General features: G+C 36.5%; 1 protein-coding gene across 5 annotated transcripts in view; it reads left to right on the top strand.

The window, feature by feature from the left end:
• LOC127509870 (uncharacterized) overlaps positions 1-14,765 on the top strand; it is a 60,229-nt gene extending 45,464 nt beyond the window's left edge. For all 5 annotated transcript variants that reach the window (XM_051889053.1, XM_051889054.1, XM_051889055.1 and 2 more), the window contains 3 exons: positions 4,217-4,513; positions 13,312-13,350; positions 13,687-14,765. In XM_051889053.1, coding sequence (XP_051745013.1) covers positions 4,217-4,513; positions 13,312-13,350; positions 13,687-13,787 — 437 coding nt within the window. In that variant the 3' untranslated portion in view covers positions 13,788-14,765. The remainder of the gene's footprint in view (positions 1-4,216; positions 4,514-13,311; positions 13,351-13,686) is intronic.
• Positions 14,766-16,141: the final 1,376 nt, after the last annotated feature.

The following is a 16,141-nucleotide window of genomic DNA, read 5'->3' as shown; positions in this document are numbered from 1 at the left end:
GGCATATCTGTCATATTAGCAGAACACATTTTACACATGAGGAAAACTAATGTTTAATCAATAATTCTAGAAGATCCATGAATCTCACTTGTACTTGGCCTTATGAAAAAGTAGTTCTTGTAATTGTTTAACACAGCATTTGTTATAATAAGGATATAATTACAGCTAGACCACTGATGACTCCTCATTGCATGCTTAGGGCAATGTTAACTTTCTCTCTTTTTTAAAAATCTATTCCCTTAATAGATTATATATTATAAATTCTTTAACAAGTTAGGTCAAATGTACCACAGTAAATACAACAGAACGTGATAAACTCTAGTAAAGGTGGTCATGAGAAGTTTAAAAAGCTTGCAGGATCATCATCATGTTTTCCCCTCTTTTCATGAGTCTTTTTAGTAGCTGTCTCTAGATCATGTTTGACTTTCTCCATAGAGTTTTACTACATTCTCAATAGAATTCAAATGGGTTTCACATTTTATCATAGGAACGGCTTGCCAAATCTTATCACACTTTTGGAGCGCACGGCGCGTCACTCATGATTATGAAAGCTCTGAACGCGCGATTTATACAATTAACAGCCTGATTCTATGTTTCGGTGTGGAGGTTAGAGTACCGGCAACATGTGAGAAGTGCCGGTACGCAAGGCAAAGCAAGGGTAGGCTACAGATTAGGATAAAGACGTGCCGGGGAAGTTGTAAACGACTTTTATCTAGTGTTGTGACGTATTCCCAAATTAAGGGAATATTGAATAGAGGGCAGAGTTTTACTTTAGCGCTCCTCCTCTCCATCTGTCGCTCATAGCAGACTAACGGTTGGAGGGAGTGGTTTAAGCGTTTTATACTTTTCAGATTTTGATTAAAGATTACCACAACAAACAATTTTTTTCTGAGTATTAACTTGCACAGATTAATTGTTCACCACAAGACTAGTAATATGCACTAACAAAGGAAATAGGGTCAATTTTGATTTCATGCTGACTTTAAGCACATATCAGAACATGGTGCTGTGAGACACACTAATCCATTACATCCAGTTCTAATCCATCCATTTAAGAGTTCAGGGGTCGTGTTCACAAAACATCTTAAGGCTAAAAGTAGCTCCTAAATCTGTGAAAAAGTTAGGAGTAGTGATGAGGACTCCTGAGTCACTAAGACCAAATCACAAACAATCCTAAAATGGCTGTTGTCGGATGTTCTCCTCAGCAATCCGCCCAAAGACACTGAACACCATTGAGTCAATAGTGATAAAGCCTTGAGCTGAGCCTTTTCTTCATAAATGTGATAAATATTATGATTTATAGGTTTTAATCTACGATGATATGACATAAAGATTCATTCATGTACAGATAAAATGTATTGAATGATGGAGAATGAAACATTGCGGTCAAGTACACGTCAGCTGTGTGTGTGTGTGTGTGTGTGTGTATATATATATATATATTCCTCCTCTCGAGCCCATTAGATAGACCGTTTTAACGTGCTCCTCCTGAACTTTGTTTGTAAAACCTCATTTGTCACATTAATTCTTCAATCTCTAGACGCAGACATGTGAGAGGCGGACAATAGCTGAACATATACTAGTTTAATTAGTGACACTTAGCCTACATTTTAAAATCTTTATTTGAATATGGAAACATGATAACTCATTCTACAATATTTCTCTGATTAAATCACTGACAGAGACTCCTCCCCCATCAGCCAATCATAGTTAGTAAGCGTGATGACATCATCCATATCAACAAGGTCGACCCCGCCCTTTCTCTTAGCTCAAGACTCTCTATTTCGTTAGTAAAAGTTTGTCTCAGCAGTTTTGTGAATAGATTTTAAGAGAAAACTCTTAGCTAAGAACTTTTACTGTTATTTAGGAGAACTCTTAGAGGTGAGATAAAATGTTTTGTGAATACGACCCCTGATCTCCAGATCTGCAGAGAGATTTTTACTCTTGTTTTTAATTAGTACATTTCCATGACAAAATCTGTCAGTAGCTCAGTTATAACTTCCTTAGTCTCAGCCTGTCCGTCCTAGTGTACACTACACAATGTTTTCTGAATGCATGTTATTGATCTTATTGTAATTTATAGGTTATTTATTTCTTGACCTTGTAAATTATAACCCGTCTTCCAGTGAAGCTGCTGACTTCTCTGTGGTGATGAATGCAGGACTTCTCTGATGATTTAACTCACTCACATCCTGTTCCTGCAAGCTTTTATACGCTTCACTTACTCGTCTAGTGTGAAACAGGCTAATGTTTGCTTGTTATCTGTCTTGTGATCAACAATGAAAGTTTTTCTGGCATTTGGGAATGAGCAGAGGAACATGTCAGATGCTCTTTGAGCAAATTATTGTTTGTTTGAGGTGAATTCTACGGTGGCCCGGTAGTACACAACACAACGAAATTTAAAAAGCAAACATAAGTTTGCTTTTTAAATTTCAGTGAATCAAGCCACGCAACAGCATAAAGCCACAACACAATGAAAATGCTCCCAGCCACTAGGGGGCTTTCAGAGCTCGGTAAAGTTAGTTGTCCTTGCCACTGTTCTACAGAGTCGGCAGTTTTACAAAGATATCAATACCACGATTAGTTTTAACAGTATGTAACCACTGTATATCCACATGAAACATTCATTCAAAATCATCTACCTCCATTATAGCTGCATATTTATACCTGTGAATGAATTGACGCACTACCATGGCTCATGGGGACGACTGCCAATTCCACCAAGTGGTTAAAAACATATAATTTGTATTCATTAAAATGACTTTTAACATTTAGAAACAGACATGTTCAAATTCCAAAGCTTGTATAGGTTCCTATTGGTAAGACTGACTTAATACAGGTGACGTTTTGTCAACACACACAGGGAGGTACAGTTTCACCTTTAGTTAGTCTTACCAATAGACCTTTATCACAGCAGAACTGATTACCGGAAGAATTGTTGCCAACTAAGCAATTTTGTTGCTAGATTTATCAACTTTTCAGACTACCTTAGCAAAGCACCTAAAAGCACCTAGCAACAAATTGAGCTATTTTTAAAGTCAGCCTGGAGAGAGCTGAAGAAAGATGACAGTACACACTTCATATGTGAATTAAGATGATAGTTGCAGTTGTTCAATAATAATTGTTCATTTATGATACAGCATGTTATTAGCTTGTGCCTATCATTGTTGTTCAGTACGCTGTAAAACGCTGTAAAAAACAGAAAAGGTTCTGCTAATTTTCTGCCAGTACAAGATCTGTTAAGTTGTAACCCTGTGTAACCCTACAACACAAAATACAATGTGTAAATTATAATACAGGTAAAACACCTGTGAAAAATCAATACGGATAATTCCTTCATATTAACACAGTACATCGTGCCCTATTTTTACCTACCAATACACTGCTTCAAACTATAATTGTTCAAAATGTGTAGTTTTACTAGTTAATAAGAAAATAAGAAAATGTAATTGTTCAAAAATGTGTAACTGTTCAATAATTCAATGTTGTATTTAAAAATAAAAATATCTGATCAAAAAGATGTTGTTTATATTACTTTTACAAATAAAATAGGTTTATATTATTATAAATACATTTATATTATAATATATTTATATTATGAACAAATCTAAATTAACAGTTGATTTCAAATCATATTTTTATGTGTATTCTACACAATAATGCAGTTTTGCGTCATGGTTACGTGATGACGTCATCTCACAACGTCATTTAGCAACTTTCAGCAACAAATCCACCCGTCTTTAGCAACTTCCCTGAACATTAGTTGGCAACACTGGTTCGATTTCGTTGTGTTGTGAACTTATGTTTGCTTTTTTAATTTCGTTGTGTTGTGTACTTCTGGGCCACCGTAAAATTCAGACTTTTTTCACACATTTTTTCCTGTATTTGCTGCTTTTAGTTTAAAAGAGGATCTTTAAATAGTCAAGCTCAACTAAATCTGTGCTCTGATGTTTGTTGTGTGGATTTCAGGCTGTTCTGTTGGTCAAAACACACATTAGATTTGAGGTCGACTCATTTAATTCATTTATATCTTCATGTAGATTTCTATAATATGGCAGAATCAGAGAAAGCTGAGTTCATTACTGATATTCATAAACTGAGTGAATGAAACATTTGAGATGTTGATCAATTGATCAGTAATGCTTTGTTGTCTGATGTTGTTAGTTTTCTGTTTCTGATTTCTGATCTATATTTCTCTGTTTCTGTGCTGCTGCAGAACAAGTGAATAAATCAGTGCTGAATGGAGATTCTGTCACTCTGAAGTGTAATACTGATATACAGAAGGATGATAAAATACAGTGGAAGTTTGAAGAGAAACTCATAGCTGAAATGACTGGAGAGAACCGTGGGAACCCTCAATGGTCTGATGAATTCAGAGGCCAAATGAAGCTGGACCCTCAGACTGGATCTCTCACCATTCAACAAACCAAACCTGAACACTCTGGATTATATAAACTAGAGATCAATAGAAGTGATTATTCAACATTCAGACTCTTCAGGATTATCGTCTTTGGTGAGTAACACAAAGTCTTTCAGTGAAACAGCAGCAGTGTATATGACAGACCTTGTGTCAAAATATGATTATAAAAGTGTTCCAGTTGTGTTATATTAATGATGGAGAAACTCTGACCTGTTCATCATATCACTGCACTGCTGCCATAGCAGATATATACTGATGTAGAAATCAACACACTGTTATGTCAGGAACAAGACCTTCTAGTGGAATTAATGTACAGAGTTAAATCATTAAAATGTGTCTCTAACTATTTTATCAAAGCTATAAGACTCAAAAAGGTCATGTGGTATTTTTTTTTTTTTTCATGAAGTCAACTGTAAATACAGGCAGTCTCTGTCCTTCCATTAAAAGTCTGGGGAAACAAAACTTCAACACTCCAAAAAAAAAAAAAAAAAAAAAAAAAAACGGCAGAGTGGACGGCAGTGCAGCTCCTCAGGTTTATATCGTGATAATGTCCCCTTTTGTATGCATTGGGTATGCATTTCTATGGAACACTAAAGTTTTTTTTATTTTTTATTTTTTTATTTTCTTCCATATAATGGTGTCCAGTGTTGTTTGGACCGAACATTTTTCAAAATATTTTCTTTTGTTCTTTGCTCCATATCACTTCGCCAAATGTTTTCAGTTATCTCAATAGGTCCTACAGCCTACAACCGCAAAAGAAACAAAACCCAAGCAAGAGTATGAAAACGACAAATTATTGTCATGGTTTTGTTCTGAAAGCGAATTCACTCACACTCACTCACTGGATAAAGTTTTTTTTTTCAAAATTCAAATTCTCTCTCTCTCTCTCTCTCTCTCTCTCTCTCTCTCTCTCTCTCTCTCTCTCTCTCTCTCTCTCTCAATTCAATTTTCAATTCAGATAGCTTTATTGGCATGACAAAAAAATACATTTTGTAATGCCAAAGCATTTAACCAACACAGGAAAAATATTTAAAACAACAGAACATCTGAGTAAAGCCTATGTGGAAAAAATAATAAACTAAATAAAAATAATTTTAGTAACAAAATAATAAAATAATTATAAAAAAAATAATAAATAAAAAAGATAATACAGAAATCATGTAATAACTGAACTTAGAATTTGAATATTATATACATTATATACATGTGTGTAGGTCTAATGGGGGTGTGTTTGTTTACTTCTGGTTGTCCCTCAGGAGATGGCAAGATGCTACAAATCTTGCAGCTATGTTTTTGGGATCTCTGTGGGTGTGAGGTCAGTCAGTCTCAGCACCAGCTGGCACAGGGCACTCTTACTTACGCTCAGCTCTTGGTGTTTTAGGGCTTTGTAATGGTATGTGTTGGGGTTGCTTGTTTTTAGGTGTTTCCAGAATTTGATGGCTCTTTTTTGGATGTTTAGAAGGAGAGGGTATTGGCCTAATTCTGCCCTGCATCTGTTGTTTGGCGTCTTTCTTTGGACTTTGAGTATTCTTTTACAGAATTCTAAATGTAAAATTTCAATCGGATGTTTTTCCCAATTTAAGAAATCAAATTTTATGGAAGGACCCCACACTTCACTGCCATATAAAACAATAGGTTCAATTATAGATTTGAAAAGTTTGAGCCAAATTTGGATTGGGATGTCAATTTTAATTGATCTTTTAATGGCATAGAAAGCCCTTTGAGCTTTCTCTTTGAGTTCATTCACAGCCAAAGCAAAGTTACCTGTTGGAGTTATTTTCAGGCCAAGGTAAGTGTATGTTTTTGCGCTTTCAATGGTTCTGTGTGATAGTGTGAATGTGTGTGTTGGTCCCTGAGATCTGGAGCGTTTCTAGAACATCATTATTCTAGTTTTTTGGAGGTTGACTGTCAGGGCCCAGGACTGACAGTAATCCTCCAGCAGATTCAGGCTGTCCTGAAGCCCCTCTTTAGTGGGCGACAGGAGCACCAGGTCATCTACATAGAGAAGACACTTTATTTCTCTCTCTCTCTCTCTCTCTCTCTCTCTCTTTTCTTGCTGTGCTTATCTGGTATCTTTTGGGTTTTTTCCCTTTCTGTTGGTAGTTGGGCCATGTGCTGCCTGTGTTATCAGGGAAGCGTGATGGCCCCAAGTGTGCAGTTTGGCCTCGTTAACGCGACGCCATGCGATTAAAGTGGTGTCCGCAGCAAGCGTTGAGGAATGATGTATGGCTGTATGGCTGTTGGAGAAGTTGTGGGGCATGATGGTATTTTATCCACCTCTAGAATGAATAATGCCATGGTGATTTTTCTTAACAGTATTGAAAAGGTTAATGAACTAGTTGAGCATGGAGTTGTGATTAGCGGTGAGTTTGTTTCTGTTCTCCCTCTCTCATTGCCATCAAAGAGAGTTACTTTATCTAAGCGTCGCTGAGGCTGGTCCAACCTCGTCGGATCGGGGGTGTTCAAGTGCGACTCATGCTGTAAAGTCTGTTAATGATTCTGTGGATGGGGTACAGATTCTGGGAACCCCGAAAAAGAGCAGTGACGCTGTAGAGAATTCTGTCTTACCGATTTTGCGGAATGTATGTGAGGTGGATTGTGTCGATACAGAGATGGAGCAGAATATGTTCAAAGTTCAAAGAAAAGGAAAAATAGTGATAAACCTCAAATTGTAAAAATCCCCAAAAAAACTGATTTGCAAGGTAGTGATGATCATGAGACAGGAAGTGATAGTGAATTGTCAGACTCCAGCGTAGCGCTCTTTCAGGGTGATTTCTCTAGTCGAAGTTATGATGTCGACGACATAAAGTTGTTTCTCAAATCAACTAAAAATAAGAGAGGTGTTTGTGTTCAGGAATATTTTCCTGATATCAAGCAATTTGTTGAAAAAAAAACAAGAAGTCTAATGGCAGAAGGCTGTTTTACTAATAAAGAAGTTCATCGTTTCAAGAAAATTGTGAGGAATTTAGGCAAAGAATTGAATAATGATGCTTAGAAAATTAAGGGATATTCCTGATCCCTTGTGTGTTGGTGGGCTGTTGGTTTTGTTGTTTATTTTTGCCATGAGTGAGGTACGTTTGGCTACTTTGAATGTGAATGGTGCCAGGGATATGAAGAAAAGAGCCATGTTAAATGAAGTAATTAAACAAAAGAACCTTGATGTTTTAATGTTGCAAGAAACACACAGTGATGGAGAAAATGCTGCTGACTGGGCAAGGGAGTTTGAGGGGATCTCAGTTTTGAGTCATCATACTTCAACAAGTGCTGGAGTTGCTATTTTGTTTGCAAATAGTTTTAGTCCAATTTCTTTTGATTTTGACGAAATTGTTAAAGGCAGACTTTTAAAAGTGAGAGCTGTTTTTGAAAGTAATGTGTTTGTATTTATTTGTGTGTATGCTCCAACTGCTGCAGCTGAAAGAATGTTGTTTTTAGATTTATTATGCTCTACTTTACAAAATTGTTCCTCTGAAGAGTTTTTATTTTTGGGTGGTGATTTTAATTGTACTGAACATATGATTGATAGGAATCACATTGAACCTCATTTGCCTTCCCAAAAACAACTCATTCATATAATTAAAAAGCATGAATTGTGTGATATGTGGAGGCAGTTGAATGGGAGTGAAAGACAATACACATGGGTTCATACGAGGGATAATGTAATATCGTTTGCTAGACTAGATCGGTTTTACGGGTTTAAACATCAGCTCAAATTTTTTAATAGTTGTTCAATTACTCCAATAGGTTTCTCAGACCATGCTATGGTGCAGTGTGTTTTTGTTTTAGGTTCTGTTAAATCTAGAAGTGCTTATTGGCATTTTAACATTTCATTGTTGAGTGATAATTTTTTAGGGAGTCTTTTAAGTTTTTTTGGGAGAACTACAGGAAAACTAAACCTGAGTTTCCAACTTTACAACAGTGGTGGGACTTTGGCAAGGTCCAGATTAGGCAGTTCTGTCAGCAGTACACTCACAATGTAACTAGAGAGCTACAACGATCTTTGGAAAATTTGGAAAATGAAATAAATAAATGTAAACAGCTAGCTGAATCTACTGGTGATAATTATTACTTAGAAGTTTCTTTAAGGAAAAAGGCTCGGTTAGGTGATCTACTAGGCTATAAAACACAGGGGGCACTGGTCCGGTCGAGATTTCAAAGTATAGTCCAGATGGATGCACCATCTAAATTTTTCTTTAGCCTTGAGAAAAAGAGTTACTCTCTGAAGATGGGCAGTTGTTACTAGATCCTGTGGATATTCGAAGGAGAGCGATTCGTTTTTACAAAAATCTTTACAGAAGTGAGTTAAAGTCTGGGTTTGAAGAAGAAAGCGCTTTTTTTGCCTCCCTACCGCAGATGTCCGAAGAGGGTAATGCAGCTCTCTCAGGTGCTCTGAGCTTGGAAGAGCTGTATAAGGCCCTGCAGGGCATGGAGTCTGGGAGGGCTCCTGGGATTGATGGGCTCCCAGTTGATTTTTACAAATCTTTCTGGTCAGAGCTCAGAGTGGATTTGTTGCAGGTACTGAATGACAGCTTAAAGGTATGATGCCGGTGAGTTGTTGCAGAGCAATAATCACCCTCTTACCTAAAAAAGGAGACCTGTTTGATATAAAGAGCTGGCGCCCGGTCTCACTTCTTTGCAGCGATTATAAACTGCTCTCCAAGGCTCTAGCTAACAGGTTATCTGGAGTGTTGGATCAGGTCATACACCTGGACCAGTCCTATTGTGTTCCTCGTAGGTCCATTTTTGATAATGTTTCCTTGATTCGGGATTTGTTTGAAGTTTCAAAATTGTTAAATTTAGATTTTGGCCTGATTTCTCTGGATCAGGAAAAAGCTTTTGACCGAGTTGAGCACTCTTATTTATGGAGAACTTTAAAAGCATTCGGTTTTTGTCAAGAGTTTATAGAAATGGTCAAGGTACTCTATAGCGAAGTTGAGAGTGTACTGAAGATTAATGGCGGTTTATGCGCTCCATTCCAGGTTGGAAGGGGTATAAGACAGGGGTGTTCTCTATCTGGAATGTTATATTCTTTGACTATTGAACCGTTGTTACAGCAGATAAGACTAAAGGTGAATGGGTTATGCTTACCTAATTGTAAAAATAATATTTGTTTGTCTGCCTATGCTGATGATGGTTTTTATTAGTGGACAAAATGATGTGCAGATTTTACTTAAATTAATTGATGATTTTACTCTTTTGTCTTCTGCCAGAGTGAATTGGAAAAAATGTGAGACACTTTTGGTTGGGCGGTGGGCCGATGGCAAACCGAACCTTCCCGATGGGTTAATTTGGGGTAAAGGTGGTATAAAATATCTAGGAGTTTTTTTTGGGTGATAACTTGATTCAACAGAAGAACTGGGAAGGGGTTGTTGAGAAGATTAAGGGTCGTTGATTTCCAATATGTCTTACAGAGGGCGTACTCTTGTTGTAAACAATCTGGTTGCATCTTCCCTATGGCACAGGCTGGCCTGTGTGGATCCTCCACCTGAACTTTTAATGAGAATTCAAGCTGTTCTTATAGACTTCTTCTGGGACAAACTACACTGGGTACAAAAGAGTGTTTTGTACTTGCCAAAGGAAGAAGGGGGGCAAGGACTGATACATCTACAAAGCTAAACTGGCGCATTTCATTTGCAGTTTTTATAGAGACTTTTTGATGGTGTTAGCTGGAGGGCAGTTGCCTGTACCATACTGCAAAATGTTGGGGCTTTTGGACTGGACAAACAGCTGTTTTTGCTGAACCCTTTGAAAATGGACTTGTCAAAGTTACCATCTTTCTACAGAAATCTTTTTAAAGTGTGGAGTTTGTTCCGCATTCAGAAGGCTGAAAACTTATACTCTCTTTATTGGCTTTTGGAGGAACCTTTGATACTTGGAGCTCGTTTGGATATAACTGACAATTGCAACTTATCTGGATGTGGTTCTGTGCTTTTGAAATCAAAGACGTCACCTTAGGTCAGATGCTGAATTTGGCTGGATCAAGCTTGGAGAATGCAGAGATGGTATCCCGGAATCTGGGTATCAGGTCTGTTCGCCTTGTATCCCTTTTTTTGTCTAAACTGAGGTCAGCTCTCACAGCTGAGGAGATTCAAATGTTAAAAGACTCTCCTAATGCTCAGGATTTTTTCCCCTGCCTTATGATTTCACCTAATCTTGATGGGTGCACAGGCTTTTTTTTAAAGTCTTGGGAATCCTTATGGTTGGACTTATTGTCAACTAAAGGGAATGTTTTGTACAGAGCCTGTGTTATGGTTTTTAATAAGAAAAATTTTGATGGAAAGGTTGACACACCATGGCACTCTTTTTTTTGGGCTGGGAGAAAATGTAAAACCTGAGTGGAGATCTTTGTATAAACCGCCACTGTCTAAAAGGGGAGGGGATATACAGTGGAGAATCCTTCATGGTATTATTGCCATCAATTCTTTTATCTCTGTACTAAATCCAGAAGTTAGCTCTGAATGCCCTTTTTGTTGTCAAAGGGAAACAATGTTTCATGCTTTTACGCAATGTTCTAGATTGGAACCTCTATTTATGTGTTTGAAAGGATTCTTCAGCTGTTTTAATGAATTTTTCTCAGTTAAGACTTTTATCTTAGTATAGCCGGAACAAGAGGCATGTTTGCCAGTTGTTGAATTTCATGTTGGGACGAGCAAAATTGGGGATATATGTATCAGTAGGAGGGACAAAATTGAGCAAAAACTTTGCCAAAGTGTCATCGGAGTCTTTTTAAGTCGTTTTAGGTTAAATCAAGAGTGTTGGTTGATTTAAGTTTTATAAAACTATGGATGATTTGCCAACTTTTGAGATGATTTGGTGCAGCAATGGAGCATTGTGTGTTGTTTCTGAAGGTGTTCTGTTTTTTTCTTTGTAATTTTTTTCTTTTTTCTTTTCTTTTCTAAGCTGATTTTTTTGGTGTAGTTTTTTTGGGGTGTTTTTTGAAGGTTATGTTTTTTTTGTGTGTGAAGAATCATTGTGAATCTTTTTTTTTTTTTTTCTTCAAAATTCTAATTCTCTCTCTCTCTCTCTCTCTCTCTCTCTCTCTTTCAAGCACACACACATACAGTACGGACACACACTCGCACAGAAACGTGTTGTCAGCACTGCTCTGACAAATGAATCAGTAAAATAGTTCAGCAACTTAAAGATACAATCCAGATATATTCGGTACCCACTGATAGGGCTGAGCCAGTATTTACTTGAATATGACACGAGTGAAGCATGTTCACAAAAGAAATAATAGGTTAGCAATTAAATGTGACATCGCAGCCATGGAAACATTTTGGTTCATGCCGAATGAGAGAGGTACATGAGTCCATACATTTAAAGGGATAGTTCACCCAAAAATGAAAATTTGATGTTTATCTGCTCACCCCCAGGGCATCCAAGATGTAGGTGACTTTGTTTCTTCAGTAGAACAAAAATGATGATTTTTAACTCCAACCGTTGCGGTCTGTCAGTCATATAATGCATGTCAATGGGAACTCCATCTATAGGAGTCAAAAAAACACAACAGACAAATCCAAATTAAACCCTGTGGCTCGTGACGACACATTGATGTCCTAATCCCTTTTAATCTTTGTATTCTGTTTTGCGAATCGTGATCTGGTCGCCCGAATTTATCAGAATTTAACAATATTCCATTAGTTATTCCACTGAACATGGAATCCCAAATCTTCACTTACGCAGGGGATTATAAACGTTTGTTTCTTTCGTTCGCATTTAGGCCTATTATATATTCGCATTCTTTACTGTGGTAAAGTAGAAAAAACACCGTAGGACAGAAACCTTTTTGCTTGCGCATCAATTTCCATTTAACACAGTTTGTGCTTATTATTAGACTTCATAAGGCGCGTCAAGTTTATTTGTATAGCGCGTTTCACACACTCCGGTGATTTTTACTTTCGCTTTCTCTGGCAGTGCAAAATCAAATATAGCCTGAATGTCTGAAGATAAAACTCGCTCTTCAGACCTTTTACAACAAGTGTCAGTTGCTTGTAACATCAGGAGATAACATGAAGATATTATTAAAGAGAAATGGTCTCTTTCCTGCTCGTGTCCCTCATCCATCTCGAAGAGCAGAGCGGTGGGCTATCTTTGTGTGGAAATAAGAAATTAACGAACTTATTATTTAGGTTACCATTATTTACTGATATTTATTTCATAGTTTTACAGGCTGTAGTGTGTTGTTTCACTGACGGAATAGCTAAAATAAACACGCACGTCTGTTACCCCTGTTGAAATAACAGCATATGCTGGTAAGGTAGGTTTTGAAGCTGGTATGCTGTTTGAGCTGGTCCTACACTGGTTCTGGACCAGCTTTTTTTATACTTCAAAATTTATTTCATTGAGGTAGCCTATATATACACACACAAACATACACACATGCTCCAAATCATATTTAATATGTTTTTAAAATAGGCTATATAAAATAGTTCTAACAGATTTTGCTGTGATTTTTTTTTTTTTTTAATTATGTCCTGATATGGAAAACTATGGAATTGTGTGTGTGTGTGTGTGTGTGTGTGTGTGTGTGTGTGTGTGTGTAATTAAGTCAGTCAGTCAGGTTGATTAGGACACTTTTTCCAAGTCATCTCAATGGCAAAAAGTGTCCCAATCACCCTGAATTCACCCTATATATAATGCTGAATCTATAATGATGAATTAATGATTCAAGTTTCAAAATGATTTAAGTTGCTGCATCACCTCAATGAATTTATATCAGTGCTCTGTAGATAAAGCAAAAATGTATATTGTTTTCTTCTCACCAGAAACAGCAAACTGTCTGAATGATGATTATGTAGTAATGTCAAACACACATTCATTGTTTTTAAGTGCAAAAACACACTTGGTCTAATGGGAACACTTTCCTTGTATTTCTTTGTTTCTATGTGCAGCCGGCACAGATGAAGAGGAGAGGAAACCATTGATGAAGGGTGAGATTCTGTTGTTTGAATATCTTTAAAGCGTGATCATGATCTGATGTGTGAGATGTGGCTTCATTCACTTTAGTTTCTGTTCAGTTTAGTTTTTTCATTCAGTTTTCAGATTTCAAACAGTTTAAATGAACTTTACATTTTAGTTTAGATGCACGAGTTCACAAGTACAATAAATATTGAACTTGTCAAATAAGTGAGATGAACTTCTGACAGTCTGTTAAATGATTTTATACATGTAAATGCTTGACTTTAGTTTTGATGTCTCATATAATATGACTAAATCCAGATCAGTACATCTTTTTAATTTGCCATTGTCTGTGTATTTTCTGACAGATTCCACAGAAAAACGAGAGGATGAATCAGTGACTGTACTGATGCCGCTGCTGAAAGCAGAGGATCTGGATGGAGTGAATGAGCAGGAGAGTTTACTTTAATGAGATAAGACACGCCCACCAGTGTCAATCACTCTGACATCATCAACACTTCATCTCCAGCTACAACAACAAAAACACATTTCTGCTTTCATAAGCCTCTAGAATCCGTCCAGTGAAAGAGAGAAATGAAGCCGTGTCTGTTGAGATGATGAACCTGCATGTAAAAAGCTTCTGTGGTTTTATATGAACCCAGAAACACCGTAATCAAACACTTTCTAATGTTACACTTCATACCTGTACCACTGTTAACATAATACTAGTGTGACTCTCACAGCTTTGATTTTCTGTGATTATCGACAGGAATATGATTTTTATAAGATGTTTTACCACAGTATTTGAATTTGCCGTTTTATGTAATTAACACCAGTGCCAGATTAACGTTCATGTTCAGAACTAATCACGTCTTTGAGATCACATGACCTTCTCTTCATGTGTAGAAGTTCATTAGTGTGAATGAGACTAACAGCTTTGACCATTCAGTGTTATTCAGCTTCACTGTAAGTGACTTTATTATTGTAAAAATAACAATAATTATAACCAACTACTTAAGTTGACAATCTTTTTTATTTATATATATATATTTCTTTTTAAGTTGTAAATGTATGGCTTTTTTTGTTATATGACATAATTATGCTTGAATAAGAGTATATCAAAGATAAGATGTGAAGTGAATCTTCATCTTATCTGAATGATTGTAAATGTGAGTTGAATTTAAAGTGCCTTTATATTCATGCTGAAGCACTTACAGTAGCCTTATTGTACTTCTCAAAAAAAACAAAAAAAAAAACATTTTGTTCGGATTTAATACTCAGTGTCATGATACCACATTGTGGTGTTTGTGTTTTATTATTTTTTTCAGAAGCATGTGATTGATGAATATTATTGCTATACTGCTGATCTTAATGTCTGATCTCTTCTGTCCTCTAGTGGACAAACACTGATACAGCTTTTGCTTCCTAATAAATCTTTTAACATGAATTATTGTCTAGTTGTGTTGATTGTAATGACAAATGCCCAGCAATACAACGAGACTATAAAATCAGCTGTTGTTTTTTGTTTTTTTTTCTTTTTATTGTTAAATCAAGTACTGCATTTTCACCCAGTGCCAAGAAAAGGCTCTCCACATGCACTTCATCTTTTTTCTGTTGTCTTTTTATTAGTTTTGATATTTTTATATAGAAAAAAAAGAGCGAAGAAAGAAAAAAAACAATAGAAACAGCAGCAGATGGAAGAACAATTATGGTCATAATATTAAAAGTAAATAAGTAATAACAGTAGAAATTACATTTAAAAGAAAAAAATACAGTTTCAGCTATGCTCAAAAATATGATCATGCAGTTATTAAAGCATTTCCACCAATGGTGGGCGAACCTCTTCCCAAAAATGTTTGTTTTCTACATTCCCAGAAGATGTGCATAATTGATCCACCTATCTGTGATACATGTGGATACATTTCACTCAGACAAAGTGAGGTGAGGAATTTATAAGTCCGTCCTGTAATTTTGTTAAAGGATATTGAGGTAAAAACAATCTTATATAGAGCACCACTGGTCTTCATCAAAGTTACACTCAAGCTCTGTTTGCCACACATCTTTCAGTGAGTCAGGGGAGAATCATGATGGTCTAACGGTGCTCACTTTTCCTTCTTAGTGTTGCTGAATTCATCAGAATCGTCTCTATCCTAGATCACTCCAGTGAGAGTCACAAAAGTGCTTATCCGAGAATGAATCTGCAAATACTTATAAAACTGTCATGGAACTCTTGAGATTAAATCTGAAAAGGACTTTTCACCCAAAAATGAAAATTCAATCATTTATTACTCACCCTCATGTTGTTCCACATCCATAAGACCTTAATTCATCTTCAGAACACAAATTAAGATATTTTTGATGAAATCCAAGAGGTATGTTGTTTACGTCCAGCGCTGCAGGTTCTACGTCAGAACGTCGACTCATTATTGGTCGGCTCTTGCGTCAGCATCACACACATCGTGCTGATCATGTGACCAGCTTTGGCCAATAATGAGTCAGAGTTCTGACGTAGAATCTGGAAGCACTGGACATAAACAACATATGAGAATGACAGAAGAGAAGATATTGTTGAATAAAGTCATTATTTTTGCGCACAAAAAGTATTCTTGTCTCTTCACAACATTAAGGTTGAACCACTGCAGTCACGTGACTGTTTTAACAATGTCTTTAGTACCTTTCTGGACCTTGAATATGTTGATTATATTGCTGTCTCTGATGAATCAGATACTGCTCAGATTTCATCAACAATATCTTTATTTGTGTTCTGAAGATGAACAAAGATCTTACAGGTGTGGAACGACATGAGGGTGAGTAATTAATGAC

Source organism: Ctenopharyngodon idella, chromosome 3 (assembly GCF_019924925.1).
Source record: "Ctenopharyngodon idella isolate HZGC_01 chromosome 3, HZGC01, whole genome shotgun sequence".
In the NCBI taxonomy this organism is placed as follows: domain Eukaryota; kingdom Metazoa; phylum Chordata; class Actinopteri; order Cypriniformes; family Xenocyprididae; genus Ctenopharyngodon; species Ctenopharyngodon idella.
This window is presented reverse-complemented; position numbering and strand designations above follow the sequence as displayed.